This window comes from Protopterus annectens, chromosome 1.part0 (assembly GCF_019279795.1).
Source record: "Protopterus annectens isolate FY-2018-M chromosome 1.part0, PAN1.0, whole genome shotgun sequence".
Lineage (NCBI taxonomy): Eukaryota > Metazoa > Chordata > Ceratodontiformes > Protopteridae > Protopterus > Protopterus annectens.
Window position 1 is genome coordinate 809,624,251 of NC_056725.1, and position 15,372 is coordinate 809,639,622.

A 15,372-nucleotide genomic window follows, 5' to 3' on the forward strand; every position below is an offset into this window, starting at 1 on the left:
CACGTGTTTCACTTTGTAGAATCAGTCACCAAGGCCATTGCTGAGGGTAAAGCAGTCCATACAGCCTACCTCAACCCGGCAGAGGCCTTCGACACAATCCCCCCTCGGGTATACTTGATAAACCCGTCATCTTGAATGTAAATCCATACATCGCCATATGGGTTGCAAACGGGCTAAGTCACAGAACACACATGGCCATAGTTGCTGGCGCCATGTCATACTCACAGCCAGTCACAGGTGGTGTCCCATGGGGCTCAGTCCTGGGTCCACTATTTCCAGCATCTACGTTTCCAATGTACACGCATACACAGGGGGGTTATGGGTGACAATGTTTGCAGACGACTGCAAACCGGATGCCAAAGTCAGACACACATCTGACACAGATATCCTTCAGGTGTGCCTCACAGATGTGGATAAGTGGTACCAGAGACATGTCCTACAGCTAAATGCCAGGAAATGCATAGGCATACCCTTCGGGATGAACAAGGTTACCCCGAGCTACCATATAGGTGGCAGTCCACTGAGCACGGAGGGGGCTACCAGTGATCTGGGGACACGTGTTCTTGTTAACCGTTCGTTAGACACACATGTTGCTAACATAGTTAGGTAGACCTTCCACATTGCCCACATCATCATGAAGGGATTCACATCTAGATCAGGGAGGTCATTGTCCCCTTGTACTCATCACTCAATAGACCTATGATTGGGTACAATGCCCGTTCAGAATGTATCTGACCCAACACCTGCAGCAGCTGGAAAGGCACCAACAGTTCTTCGACAAGCGGATGCAGGGTCTCAGGTATATGTGTTATACTGACCGACTGAAAGAATTCCAGCTGTATACAGTTGCATACCACTTGCCCAGAGGTGACCCGTGCCTGGCATGCACGGCTAAGTCGAACCAGATCTGATGACTATGCTTCACGTAAATAAGGTAGATCCCTCAGAACCACAAGGGCAGCTGGCGTACACCTTGACACTGTCATTAATCGAGCGTGTTGTTGGGACGGATTCATCACCCAGACACTCACTATGCTGTGGAGCGACATCCCAGTACATGTGAGGGCAAGCACCTCGCTGGCCTTCTGTTAGTATTTACACATGGATGTCTGAATTGATTTATTTAAGTAACCTTCTAAATGAATGTTACATTAGCACATTGTGAATCTTTACATTTCGTTGGTCTATTTTACAGTAGTCATAATCATACGGTTTATGTGTATATATTATGGTTCATTCATATTACTAGGTGTCTGCAGTTCTGTTAATATATTGGCACAATCCGTAGGACATATATATGTAGCTTACACAGTCAGACATTTGGAAAACATTTTATGTTGGTTCATGTTTCATATATGTACATATATTTCCATTTTCCGATGAAGACTGTACCTTCGAAGCAATGTCTGATGTCCTCACTGTGTGGGATGTGTAACCCAAGTAAGGTTTGTTCGCTTGTCTGCCTTTAAGGCATGTAATTAGTACCTAGCACATCTAATGTACCAACCAATTAATGCTTGTAAATGTAGTAGGTTGGACTGCATTGTATGTAGTCTGAATAAGTCTGCTTATGAAGCAGATGAAGTGGGCTCCAATAGACTATGGTGACTGCCTTTAATTCTTGGTGTGCTCTGGTTGGTCACTGACGGTCCCTACAGTACCTCGTCTTTGCTTTGGACTTCATCGGCTGGTTGTCTGTGTTTCTTGTATGGGGAATGTCAACTGTAGTCCCTATGTGTATGACTTGTGTAATGCCTTACTACGGCAGTGTAATTCCACGGGTTTGCATTTATGTGTGCCATCTTAGTCATACGCTTGTCCATCCATGTGAATTGCCTACTATACACTGGTATAGGGCTGTACACATTTCACACCTGCATTTTGCATTCCCCGGAGTATGGTGTGCATTATTAGCGGAGAGTGACGCATGTGCTACGCACGTCCCTCCCACGGGGCAGGACAAAGGATTGCCTGCGAAACAACACCGAGGCCAGATTCTACATACCCAGACTCCCTTGACTGCAACAGTGGACAGTACCCATTACACATCCTTCATGTGTGCTGCAGTGTGATGTGGGCGCAGCTGAATGGACCCGATACCCTGGGTATTTCTGTGCATGTGTGCTGCAGTTCATGGACAGCTATCATCAACATTGAACACGCTTGCGTGCCTATGTGTACCTGTGACGTGGTGACGACTATTAGATCACATGAGTAATGCAGGAAGCTAGCAGGCATTCTCTGAACAGAATTTTTGGGTCCTACAATGGACACCGATGTGCATATGTCAAGTTAGATGTTGCTGGACTGTGTCCACCTGCCCAGTGCTTTTCACTGCTGGTGTATGTTCCCCAATCGCGGATGTCTGTTTGACTACCCATTCCACATGGTGCTACATAACCAGCTGAGTTAGTACTGTGAACAAATGACATACATCCAAAGATGCTGGTTACCAACTGCTTCATATAAACCTCAGACATCCCAATGGGACATATCCGTCACTATATTTCCAATATAACACCACGGAACATGTTGCTTACCTATGCATTCATTTAACCATGTTGTCTTCGTAGGTGGGAATGCCATAGTTTACACATCCTACGTGACGTTGTGTGTGTGCCATTAGTATGTGTTCCACAGGTCGTACATCTGTTCCGCTGTACGGTAGCGGGTGCTCCTCAGTCTGTTGCTGGCAGACTGAGTGCTGTGTACGCCGGTGTTGGCACGACAGTCCGGCTTTGTATGTGGAATGTCAACTGTGGTCCCTATGTGTATTTCCTGTGTCATGCCTTACCGCGGCTATGTCATTTACCCGGGTTTGCAGTTGTGGGTGCCATCCTGGCCATACGGGTGTCCATCCATGACAATTGCCTACTGGACACTAGTATAGGGCTGTACACATTCCACACCTACATTTGGCATTCTCCGGAGTATGGTTTGCATTATTAGCGGTGAGTGAGGCAGGTGCTACGCACACATCCCTCCCACAGGGCGGGAGGAAGGATTGCCTGCGAAACAACACCGAGCACAGAGTCTACATACCCAGAATCCCTTGACCGCAACAATTGACAGTACCCATTACACATCCGTCATGTGTGCGGAAGTGTGATGTGGATGCAGTTCTATGGACCCGGTACCCTGGGTATTTCTGTGCATCTGTGCTGCATTACATGGACAGCTATCAGCAACATTAAACACGCTTGCGGTGCATATGTGTACCTGTGACTACAATGAGTTCCGTTAGGTGATTAAATAAGGCGGAAGAGCTGTCTTTAGACAAATTTTTGGGTCCTACAATGGACACCACTGTGCATATGTAAAGTGTAGAGCTTGTCGGACTGTGTCCTTGTGAGCAGTGGATTTCACTGATACTGTGTGTTCAGGAATCGCGGATGTCTGTTTGACTACCCATTCCACATGGTGCTACATAACCAGGTGATTTACTACTGTGGACAAATTACATACATCCAAAGATGCTGGTTAGCAAATGCTCCATTTAAACTGCAGACGTCCCAATGGGACATATCCGTCACTGTATTTCCACTATAACACCACCAGAACATGTTGCTTACCTATGCATTCATTTAACCATGTTGTCTTCATAGGTGGGAAAGCCATAGTTTACATATCCTACTTGACGTTGTGTGTGTGCCATTAGTATGTGTTCCACAGGTCGCACATCTGTTACGCTGTACGGTAGCGGGTGCTCCTCAGTCTGTTGCTGGCAGATTGAGTACTGTGTACGCCGGTGTTGGCACGACGGTCCTGCTTTGTATGTGGAATGTCAACTGTAGTCCCTATGTGTATTTCCTGTGTTATGCCTTCCCGCTATGTCATTTACCCGGGTTTGCAGTTGTGGGTGCCATTCTGGCCATACGGGTGTCCATCCATGACAATTGCCTACTGGACAGTAGTATAGGGCTGTAGACATTACACACCTACATTTAGCATTCTCCGGAGTATGGTTTGCATTATTAGCGGAGAGTAAGGCAGGTGATACGCACATCCCTCCCACGGGCGGAGAAAGGATTGGCTGGGAAACAACACGGAGCACAGAGTCTACATACCCAGAATCCGTTGACTGCAACAATTGACAGTACCCATTAGACATCCGTCATGTGCGGGACTGTGATGTGGGCGCAGTTCTATGGACCCGGTACCCTGGGTATTGCTGTGCATCTGTGCTGCATTACATGCATAGCTATCAGCAACATTAAACACTCTTGCGGTGCATATGTGTACCTGTGGCGACACTGATTTCAGATGCGCATTGAAATAAGACATAATTTGGTTCTTTCCACAATTTTGGGTCCTACACTGGACACCACTGTGCATATGTAAAGTGTAGAGCTTGTCGGACTGTGTCCTTGTGAGCATTGGGTTTCACTGATGCTGTGTGTTCAGCAATCGTGTATGTGTGCTTGACTACCCATACTGTGTTGTGCTACAGGAACCATGTCTTCCGACACCAGATACCAATGCTATACATCCAATGTTGCAGGTTAACAACCACTTTCATACCATACCCAGAGGTCACGATTGGGAGGTATTGCCACTTTATTATCGGAACAACAACCCCAGACTGTGTACATCATGGGAACTTAAATTGTTTTCTCATGGGAATAACACAGCCTTGCAAGGCACCTTGTACATTACAGTATCCTTTTGTGATTGTAGCTGTTTCCAGGACCCTAGACTGTTACGATACAGTGGACAGTTAATTCCTTGATACGTTGCTTTGTCTGTCTGGTAGGGAGTTGTACTGCTATCTTCCATTGAGCTCACAAGGCCATCCTCCTCTGGGGAAGGAGTGCTGTTATGCATGTACATACATTTATTGTTCTGTAACCCAGCACATAATTAATGATGACAGACATGAGCCTGCTGTCCTGCTTACTGCCAGGTTCAGAATTCCATCACAGTACAGCTTAGCTTCACCAATTACATGCAGGCTTAGTTCTGCTGCCATATTGTACGGTACAATTCAATACATTATATAGTATTTCGAGTGTAAACTGGAACTTCATATGTGTTTCTATATATGTTCTGAACAACATCCATCCAGCCATGCATGTTGTTCCATCCTTTACCTTGACCGTGTGTATTTGTCCGTCCAGCCACGCTAATCTCCACATGTGATGTCCCAGTTTCCCCTTCTTTGCCTGTAGCACCCTGTTAGGATGTCCTGTGTGTTAGGCACCTGTTCCGCTATATGTGATTGACTTCACTGCAAAGATAATCGTCGCTGCGGTGGTCCAACGACCCGACTTGTCCACATGTGTACACTTATGTGCACCGTGTCGTATGCAAACCTAGATGGTTTGGACGGGTACATACTACATGCGGATGTACACATTCTGCTGACACATTCACATGCAGCCATTTACATATCTGTACCTGCGGTGGGTTGCTGACATGTGGGGTATGTATTTGCCCGCGTGGCATTGCCTAACACAAACATCTTACCACAGTTCAGGTATGCACATTGTGTGTGGTTGTATAGCTGCACACGGATGCTAGCAGGTTTGGGTGCTGGGGTATACATGGGTGTGACTGACATGTACAATGAGGCTATTGTGTAGTACATCCGAATGCATGGGTTCTGCTTCTGGATATTACACTTCATCATACACCATCCAGTGTATGCAACAGAGATGTTGCTGGGTCTGGGATATGTTGCTATGCACATGTTTGCCTGTGTTTGGGGTATCTTGCTTCCTTACTGTTGTTATGTCGGCACAGCTACCCGGCTATGTACTGTCACTACTGCTTGTGACCATTATGGTTGGCACCTTTTCCAATGCCCATAGTGGGGCATGTTATGTGGACACTTGAAATTTGCAGGACTACACATACCCAGGGCTAGTGCAGTAGACAGAACTTCACTTGTTTGCCATACTATGAGCCTATTCTGTTAGCGTTTGGGTTCCTTATTTATTTTCTTATGCCATGTCTGTGTTCCATACCGTAATGTATATGTTTTATGCTACTATTTACATGTATATTGCAGGAATTTATGGCAGGGGATCGCAGGTCATTTTCCATTTTACGATTGTTGCAGGGACACGACTGTCCAATCAGGGACTGTCCATGGCACTTTGGGACAGCAGGTAACCCTGGTGACCATGCCCATGTCGCTGCTGGGGTTTCCACCTTTTCCATTTTCCGATCTGGGATATTTCCGGGACTCACATCTGCCTTTACAGGCCGACACATACATGCGGTCACTATATAGCATAGAAATTCACTTGTTTGCCTAAATAATTTGCTTATTATTGTGGCAATTTCCTTGCTTATTCTGTTTATTGTGTCATTTCGGTATTTCTGTTACAGAAATAACCAATTCATGCTACCATTACATTACATACGGGATATCATTGTGTCCTACACTCGTAGCACATCAGCCATTTCTAATACGTTTTTTTGGGACACAACTGTCCATGGAGAGACTGCCCCAAACAAAGTGGGACAGGTGGTGACCTTAGTCGCTGCTCCTATGTCAGTGCGACGCGCTGACATGCGGCTGTACACCTTCTCTGAGTGTAAACACTGACAGTGCATTGCGGGACGGAGGCGGTCTTATGCGTATCCTTTGCTCCTTGAACGGGTACACTTATGCCTTGGTGGCTTCTATTTGCTTCTCCGTTAATTTGGAACGGGGACTATGTTGCGTACTATGCGTGCGTTTCATTCTGCACGGGACCTGGCTGCTGCCATTACTATTGTGGGCGGACCGTGGCTGTCAGCACATTAGGTTGCTCACCTCCTGCCGGCTTAGACACGCCTCCAGACGCATCCTACCTGGGCTCGCTCACGTACACTACGCACGTGTCTGTGTTTCCGGTGCACTCTCATTAATATGTATATGGCGCTACTGCGCCGGATATTCCATGCACCGCCGGCGCAGGCCTTACGCCGGCCTTGCGCCGAGCTTCATGAATCCCGGGGAGAAACTATATTCTGTTATATAATTTCAAGAGCTGTGTCTCTTCCTAGGCTAGGAAGCTAGTAGCCATAAAAACACAATTAGAAACTTCTGTAAGGAAACAGCTAGATAAGAGTAGGAAAACAAACTCATTAACATGTCAATGTGAAACTCTGTTTAACTGTATCAGTGGTTCATGGATGGGGCTGGTACAATTCATATAACTGAATGAACAGACAATCAAGCAGAAAAATGCTGCCCTGGAACTTAAGGACCTGTGAATTTGCTTCTGCAATTATGTCTCGGCCTGTTACTTTTTTTTTTGGGAATTCAGACAATGTAGGGCTTAGTATTTTTAAGTACAAAGACAGTTGAGAAAAGATTTAGCTATAGACAGATGCTTTTCTTTCTAGTAATATTTTTAATCAAAGTGAATATTTTCTCTGTCTGAGGTCCTAGTTCTTTGTGTTTTTACTTTTAACTATACTGCTTCTTTCTTAGCTGTTTTTATTTATTCACCTTTAAAAAAAACTTCTGGCTTGTGACAAACCTGATCTTAACATCTTCATCCAAATTTCTATACTTATATTGCAACAATGTTGATCTGGAGGCCCAGTCACTGGCAGTCATAATGTTATTGGGTTCATAACCCCTATTATCAGGCTTGTCACGACTTTTAGATGCAATATAAATGTCCTTAGGGCTATTGTTGATCGGTATTGGGGCATGTTATGGTCGGATGATAAGTTTTCTGAATTTTTGACCTCCAAATGTTTATTTTCCTTTCATCGGGGCATGACATTAGGGTCACACTTTAGTCACTATAAACATAGTATGGAAGTTACTCAGCAACAGGCTACCTTATTTGGAGATAAATTAATTGGTTGTACACCTTGTGGTAACTGTTCTTCTTGCAGTCATGTACTTAAGTCCAAAGAATTTATGAGTGCAAATACCCCTATGGTTTATGATATAACATTTTTTGGAAATTGCAGCACAGATTGGCTTGTATATCCAGCCATTTGTTCCTGTTCTGCTTTTTATGTAGGTCAAACCTCTAGGCCGTTTTGGATTCGTATTTCAGAGAACCTTAGTGACATCAGAAATAAAAGAATGTCTAGCTCCCTATCTAAACATACCATTCATCATGTTACAACACAGTTTAAGTTTATTACTATTGATCATGTACAGGGAAATAGGTTGACTAAAATGGGTTGGCATTCCATTCTAAACAATAAGGAAAGAAGTTGGATCATTAGGCTTGGGGGATCGTTCAAACCTGGCCTTAATGAGCAATTATGAATAGTCAATAGTAAGTGGCATTATGTATTGACTATGTATTTAATGCTTCCGAGCATGCATTTGTTAATTTCACTGATGAAGGCATTTTGATGCCGAAACCAGTCTAGTTCTTGTCTGGTGGTGTATATATACACTACCACTTTGGAGCTGTCACAATAAATATATTTTTGTTTCACTATTTGGTGCTGGCCATTTTTTGTTTTTGAGTTACCTTGTTTAACCATTGCACCTGCCGTACTTGCAGTTTCTGACTTTTAGAACAGGAAATTCATCCCTGACTTGACACCAGTGTCTCTAATGGACAGAGGCAACCTGTAAATGATTCACCTCACAAGCCCCTGTTTGTAAATGTTTCATTTCCCATCCCCCCCCCCCCAACCAACTTACACTTATCAAGGATACCAGAACTTGTGAGAGATAGGAATGCATGGTTAGGTTTAGAAAGGCCTTTGTGATAGTTTGCCTAGTAAATGCCTATGAACCAAAAAAATGTCTGTTATGAGTGACTGTAGATCCCCATGTTACAGCAAAAATTATATAACAAGCAGTGCTGACTAATGACTTCCTCTTTTCACACACATTATTCAATGGTCTGCTATTCCATATATCTTTTACAAAGTATTTTATAAGCCACTTATGTACTTGTTTATATTTATCACATTCTAGGCCAATAATATGTATTGCAATCATAAGGACAAATGTTCACTTACTGTGGTAAAAAAAGACAAAAAATATGTTGAGGGAGGAAATAATCCCTTGTCAGAAAATGAGCTGTGACACTTTGTACATGCAAAAGAGTATTAAAATTAAAGGGTGTTCAAGACCAGCTTTAGACTTCTTGGGATCATTAAATAAATCAAGATAAGAATGCAAACTTAACTGGATTAACAAAAACAGAAATCGCAATACGTGACTAAGAGTTAGGAATATCACTAACAGAAGTAATGCAGAGGACATGGGAAGAAATAAAATTTATGAAATCAGATTGACCGAGCAAAATTATCAGATTTAGTTCAAGGAGTTGATTAATGAGAGTGATTAATAAAGTTGAGGGAGGCACAACATATTTAGATGACTCTAAGGTACCCCTACAAGAGCACACTTACAGGGTTTTCAGAACTGAGGCTTGTTTTCAGCACTGTAACTTAGCAGGATGAAAGGGGTGGCTACTCTAACCACAAGCTTTTAGGGGGTGCGATTGGGAGGTGCCTGATGGTGTAAGAATGCAGAACCAAAATTCACTACTGAAGCTGGGAGAACATCACAGCTTCAGAAGTGAATGTAGATACTGCATTTGTGGTTATGAGTGAAACACTGAAGCTCTGTGTCTGTAGTAAAGTGACTGTAGCAAGCTTCTTGTTACAGTTTTAGCAAGCAGCTTGCAATTTAAAATCAAGAGGAATGTCAGTTGGGGACTGCACAGGGCACCATATGAACTAAGTACACCTCTGCCATTTATGGATGAACAAATTCAGGGGTTTAAGTGCAGAATATTAGTAAATACACCCCACAGAAGACTGAAAGTTGTCAGTTGGAGCTCCAGATAAATTAACATCAGGGGTTTAACAACAGAATATTAGTTAATACACCCCACAGCAAATTAAGAGTTGTCAGTTGGAGCTCCAGGCAGATTGATGCAGTGCAACCAACAGCAGAACAAAAATGTTCAGAGGGTCTCCAGCAGAAATATGAGAGCAGGTCCCAGTTTATGTTTGGTATGGCATATGTGATCTATTGGTATTAGAAGGGACAATACACCTCTGAAATCTGAAGAGTGCTGAGGAGTGTACCTACTGTCAATGTTAGTCTATAAATAGTAATCCATGTATTTGCCCACCTACAGTAAAAAAAAAAATGTTGGTGAATATATAGTAAGTTTGGAGTTGTAGAATCAGAGAATTTCTCCTGCTCCGAGGTGCGGTGGCCTTGCAGTTAGTACATATAATTAGTAGGGGGATGGGGATGCAGCCCTCCTCATGTCAAGAGGTACAGGAGGATACAGCAGCCCAAAAGAAATGCTTTCATCTTGTAACAGTCAGTTTCACAGTTTTCTGTTTTGGACTTGAAGTTATTTCAACGTGTGGATAATTGTTATTTTGTGCTTTTTGTTGTTCAAACTATATTATTGTGACAATGAAATTAAGACAGAAAAAAGAAAACTAAAAATAGATACAGCTCAGCTAAGTTATTTAACAACACAAACAAAGAAGAAAAAAGTCTGTTAGGTGGTACATCACTGATCCAATATCATTAGATGCAGTTTAAGAACTAATTAACAAATTATAACATCTTAGTTTCTAGATTGGATCTAACTCCTTCTATTAGCCATTTCATATTTATAGATAGATACCATCACAGACAACCTGTAATAAACTACAAAACTATTAAACTTCTTTACAAAATTGAACAGCAGGCGCTCAGGTTGAACTCCACATAGAAGATTATGAGCAGGTCGCCGATCATAACCGGCTTATTATATGTTCAAGAAATGGATGCCAAGCAAAGCTGTCGAGGTGAATCTTGGCATTCATGTCAGAAAACATAATAAAAGGGTTATGACTGGAGACCCAATCCTAATTCTTTGTAATCCATGGAGCTTTATCTGCTCCATACGCTACTAATTACACAAGAAAAACAAATCCCTAAGTGTTCTGCTATTTCAAAGCCAAGCATTTAGAGAGCGCTATCAGAAATATAGTCTAAGAAATGTATTTTTATTTATTTATTTATTTTATTTATTTTACATTTGTTAACCAGGATAGTCTGACTGGATGTATGTCCATTTTCAGTGAAGCCAGGGGAGAAAAGCTCCAAGGTACATGTACACATTACAATTATTAGCACTATTAGTGAATGGCAATTAGACACAGGTTACAGACAGAGCAATACAAAAATCACATGACACTTGTGACTTACAAAGCATTGCAAGTATGTATATACAGGTAGTAACAACATATTACCTTCAGGAATAAAATACATTGAGTAGCATTAGACACAGTTTACCCTTCATGATATGGAGAGGGGTGGCCAAAGAAAGGACATTTGTAGACAAGAGGCATGTGAGATGGACAGGGCACTAGTCAGGGTTGGTACAGGGACATATCCAGTGTGATTTGAGGTAATTCTTAAGCTTGTTTTTGAATAAGGTTGGTGAAGGCTCTTGAGTCAGGTCGTCAGGTAGTGAGTTCCAAATCTTTCCGACAAAGTTGGCAAAGAGTGAGTCACCAGCAGAGTGGTTGGATTTGACTGTTATAACTAGGAGTTTGGTAGAGGAGTGGAGTGGTCAATTGTTACTGTAGGGGCAGATCATGTTTTTTAGAGCAGGGGTATTTTCTGGCCGGTAGAGGATTTTGTGGGTAACTATGAGCTAATTGAGCTGTAGAAGGGGAGGTAGTTCCAGCCAGCCTAGGAGATTTAGATTGTGGCAGTGGTGGGTTCAGTAGGGTGAGCCAGTAGTAAATCTGGCAATATGGTTGTAACATGATGATAATTTATTAAGATCAGTTATGTTACTTTTTTTAGTTACGTTGTGTTATTTTACAAAAAGTCAAGAACACATTACTAGCACAGACAATAGGAAGAAACAAATTTGTTTTTTATTTGGCCGTTGTCATTTTCTAGCATGTTTAACTGCCTAACATGATGGACATTCTTAAGGGGGTGTTAAAAATTTTGTTAAAATTGTGCCTCATGCTATAGAAGTACTTAACCGATTTGTCTTTTTCTAGATACTGGAGCATAATCAACACACCTGCACTACAAGCAAGTTATACGTTATTTTCTGCTATTATGATCACAAATCTAAATTGCCCTTGTTATTTTGAATCTTCTGTAGTAAAGGGCCAGATGAAGGGGAAACGGCAGCACAATTTATGACATTATGAACTACTGCTTCCAAGTGTTTCCTTTGGCTTTTTACCCCATATATATGTTGTCTACCTCTTACTTCCTAACTGCAGAGAGTCTTCCTAAGAAAGGAACATTTCCTCCAAGAAAATTAAATCTACTACAACCAATTTTCTGGTTTACAAAACTCTTCAACATTCATTTTATAACTTCTAGTGTATTTTTACAAACTGTCAGCAAGTAAGAAACCAACCTAAAAGACGCTTTGCACGTATCAGATATACTACATTAGTGATGTTGCACAATATAAGCAAATAAATGTACATCATGCTGAACTAATGCACAATTGTTTTCCTTTCATGTCAATGATTTTATCATGGAAAAATTAATAAGAACTAGCATCTCCAGCTGTAGCGAAGAAGCAAATAGCGCCTGCTGTCTTGATGAGAAAGATATATTTCTAGACGCTATTAAAGCTATTTTTTGCATCTGACATTTCTTTGCAGGTGAAATATAAGAAGCATACTCACCTGCTACAGCATGTGGATCTGAGTAAAACTCTTCCATATCAATCCGTCCACAGTCTAGTCTTTTTTTCAACCTCCTTAGGAGAGATGCTCCAGCAGCCAATCGGAATAGTCCCTGGTGTAGTACGAGAGAGAAAATGAGAAAAGGGAGATCATTGCTCTGAACAGTTATGGTACCACACTTTCAGGAATGCATAATATGTGAAGTATCATGCTTTTAACTACAGGCTTTTGTTTACATAATTGCATTATTTCAAAGAGGTAAATTATTTAGGCAAGAATGATAGACTGATACTACCATTCATAAAATGATAGCACTATACATGCATACAAACGCACACACACACACACACACACACACACACACACACACACACACATATATATATATATATATATATGTGTGTGTGTGTGTGTGTGTGTGTGTGTGTGTGTGTGTGTGTGTTGGGGGGGAGGTTACATGTCCTATCCCTGAACAAAACTCTTGTGCGAAGTACATTTTATGGAAACAAACTGATAAAAAATACAATAGTTAAACAGACTGCAAAAGACTGGCAAAACTGCAACCCCCACATCACCGGTAACTTAAATATACCAACTCTGTGAGTACACAATACCAAAGAAAGGAGAAAAGTTCCACTGTCCTTGGTATTCAGTGATCTAACAGAAATTCTGGTCTTCTATTTATTCTTTTCAAATGCATTCTATTCAGTTACTTTATTCAAAATTGAAGGCATTCGAAAAGAATGCTCTTCATCCAAACAGGGTACTCTCATACAGATAAATAGTGAGTATTTTATCCACTCACACACAGGATCATATGTATCGATAGCTTAACCTATAGCTACATACATGTGTGTATGTATATATTTTTAAGTTAGACATGGAGACATTTGAGTTAAGGAATAAAATGCCATCTGCACTCATTAAATGGTTAGGACAAGAAGATTAGCTTTTACGTCATTAAAAATTGGGAAAATAAAAGTTATCCCATGACTCAAAGTGCCAGTAAAGTGCCAATAAAGTGATCTTTATTCACATTATTGGATATTGTGTCAGTTATCAGAGGGCTGTGATGATACTGAATTTTTCACAAAATCTGAGTTGCAAGTCAGATAAAAGAACATATTTATATGGTCAAAACATGTTGGTATACTCACTAAACCACAAGGAGTAACTTTATTTACATAAACTATATCAATTACATGCTCTAAGTGACAAGACTCAATCTGTTATTCTCCCAAATCAGATCAACCACTATCTAATTGTCCCCCCCTCTGTCACGGTTTAATCACACCTTCTCCTTATCTATCCTTATAACAGACCAAGTAGCCCTAACCATTCACACTTTCTTATTTACTTTACTTTACTTCACAATCTTAAATGTAAAAAAAATGTTTATAGTTGTTCTACTGCTAACATATCATACTATATTTCATTATCAACCACCTTCCTTCCCTCTTTCTAATACTTCCACTGTTAAGCTGTCTCTCCTTTCCATTATTTTAATTGCTATAAATTGCAGGTAATATTAAAGTGTATTTTGCAGTGTTATATCTCTCTTTGCTATACACTAGCCTGTGTCTATTTCTAATGAATGTTCAACATTGTACATAGCTATGCAAGCTAGGAACATGATCTGTTTCTAAATGATGTTTATGTAAGCTATTGTAAAGCTTCTTCTCTCATGTATACACATCTACCTATACTTTGCATTCTTTCTGATATCATGTAACTGAATTTTATATATATGTCAAAACTGGTGTTAAATGTTGAGCTTTTCTTCCCAGGCCTCCACTGAATAAGTTTTTTTTACTCAGTAAAGTTTTCCCAGTAAACAAAGATAAATAAATTCTTCTTCTTTCGGCTTTTCCTGGTTACGGGTCAGCACAGGGGATCACCTATCCGCTCATGATTGGCAGTGGAGTTTTACAGTGTCAAGTTGCCAGCCCAGCACCCAGCCTTCCACAGAAGTCGCACGCGCACGCACCTCACGCCTTAGGGCCAATTTAGAGTGTCCAATCAACCTACAGCATGTCTTTGGGATGTGGGAGGAAACCGGAGCACCCAGAGGAAACCCACACGACCACAGGGAGGACATGCAGACTCCGCACAGAAGCCACCCCAGCTAAGGATCGAACCGGAGAACCTCTTTCTGTGAGGTGGCAATGCTAATCACTGCACCACCGTGGCTGCTCAAACAAAGATAAATTAATAAATTAATTAATTAATTAATTAATTAAAATAAAATAAAATAAATAAATACAAGTACATTAACATCTTGAAGGGTTTTATTACAGAGCAAAGACTAGAAATGCAGCTGAAGTCCTCCAGGGAGGAGTGTGAGGAAATCATGGCTAATAGTACAATAAATGAGTGCTTGAAGGGTGCTTGGACAACTCCTGTGGTTAGAGATAAATTGAATTGTATAAGGTACTGCTTCTGTTTATGAAAGAGACTATTTGTTTGTAGTCTAGGCTTTATTTTAGAGAACTTAGCACCTGATATTGTGTTGAACATTCTAAGTAATTGGTGAACCCTTCTGGCAGAGATATTCCTAAAGTAAAAAACATGGTCAGTGTTTATCTTAGGCATGCATTAGTCCAATGGAGTTTAATGGAGCTGAGGGGTATATCAATTCTCTGGAATTTGATGGCAATTATGATTATTGTTAAGAGGAAAGATTTAATATTTGATTTTGAGTGGCGAGTATGGGAGGTAACTGGCCACAAATTTTTGAATTTTAGCAATACTTAAGTACAAATAATTATT

The 15,372-nt window shown here is 41.2% G+C and overlaps 1 protein-coding gene across 1 annotated transcript in view; it reads right to left on the bottom strand.

Annotated features, from left to right (window-relative positions):
* Positions 1–15,372, bottom strand: part of SH3BP1 (SH3 domain binding protein 1) — a 1,277,628-nt gene that overhangs the window by 327,032 nt on the left and 935,224 nt on the right. Inside the window, exon 11 of the mRNA XM_044063342.1 lies at positions 12,604–12,715. Coding sequence (XP_043919277.1) covers positions 12,604–12,715 — 112 coding nt within the window. The remainder of the gene's footprint in view (positions 1–12,603; positions 12,716–15,372) is intronic.